General features: G+C 50.9%; 1 protein-coding gene across 1 annotated transcript; it reads left to right on the plus strand.

Moving 5' to 3' along the window:
• Positions 1–242: 242 nt before the first annotated feature.
• Positions 243–971, plus strand: LOC131663033 (uncharacterized). The gene has a single exon (XM_058933086.1). The coding sequence runs from the start codon at positions 243–245 to the stop codon at positions 969–971; it is 729 nt and encodes a 242-aa protein (XP_058789069.1).
• Positions 972–1,383: the final 412 nt, after the last annotated feature.

Genomic DNA, 1,383 nt, shown 5'->3' on the forward strand with positions numbered 1-1,383 from the left:
CCCCGACGTGATCAACGGACTCGCATCGTGTGTGAGAACTGACATTGTAACCTGGTTTAGTGATTTTTGTGTGTGATCGACCATTGTGCGTTATGTTACCGAACGGAGTAAACCCGCAGGCGACTGCAGGAGTCACCGCCGCAACAGCCGCCGCAACAGCCGCCGCGGACAATGCTCATATTTATCGCGTAGGCTTACGCCTGCCAACGTTTATACCAAATGACACTCAACTATGATTCGGTATGGTTGAGCAGAGTTTTCAAGCGTCGTCTATCACTGCTGAAAACATGAAATTCAGCTACGTCGTTGGATCTCTTTCCCTGCAAGCCGCACAGGAAGTCAAGGACATCATTCTGAGCCCACCGGTCGAAAATCCGTACACCACGCTGAAGACCAAGCTCATCGAAAGACTCTGTAAATCGCAGGAGGAGAAGACGATACAGCTACTGGAAAACGAGGTAATGGGCGATCGCAAACTTTCTGCATTTTTTCGGCATTTGCGTGATCTCGCGGGCGACGCGGTCAATGATCCGTTCGTGCGCACCTTGTGGCTTCGTCGTTTGCCTACACACATACACGGCATCCTCGCATCGCAAAGTGAGGCCACCCTAGACCAGCTTTCGATACTCGCTGATAAGGTTTACGAGTCAGCCAAGCAGGCGCAAGTGCAAGCACAAGTATCTGAGCTCAACAGCAGCACATTAGAGGGACTTCTCTCGCTAAAGTTGTCTCAGATGAGTCTCATTTTTCAAGATGAGATTCGCGCTCTGCGTCTAGAGGTGTACTCTCTCCGTGCCTCAAATGGTCATAACAATCCACAGAACGGCCGCTCAAGATCGCGCTCTCACTCTCGCTCACGCGCACACACTCCAAAGCCCAGTGATATGTGCTGGTACCATCATACGTTCGGTAGCAAAGCAAAGAAGTGCTCCGGCAACTGCAAGATGCACCCAAACTTCAAGGCCGAGTAATAGCTGCGGCGAGCAGCCACCTCCTCGCGCCGACTATTTCTAACAGACAGGAGGACAAACAAATGTTTTTTGATCGACACGGGCTCAGACATCTCTGTACTTCCGCGCTCAATGTTTTCGCCCAAGCTTACAAGGTCAACTTACGAGCTTTCCGCTGCGAATGGCTCTGTCATACATACTTATGGTACAGCAGAGCTTTCGCCCAACTTCGCACTGCGGCGCGACTTTAACTGGAAATTCGTGATTGCGGAAGTCACAAAGCCAATCATTGGTGCCGACTTTCTCGCACACTACGGCCTGATCGTCGATTTGCAAGAGAACCAGCTTATAGACAGGAAGACGAAGCGACCTCACAAGGACGTTTGTTTACGTGTGACACACCAACGATCAAATTCATCGTCTCCACAGGTGC

The sequence above is a fragment of the Phymastichus coffea genome, unplaced genomic scaffold (genome assembly GCF_024137745.1).
Source record: "Phymastichus coffea isolate CEN01 unplaced genomic scaffold, Cenicafe_Pcof_1.1 PCOF00029, whole genome shotgun sequence".
NCBI lineage: Eukaryota > Metazoa > Arthropoda > Insecta > Hymenoptera > Eulophidae > Phymastichus > Phymastichus coffea.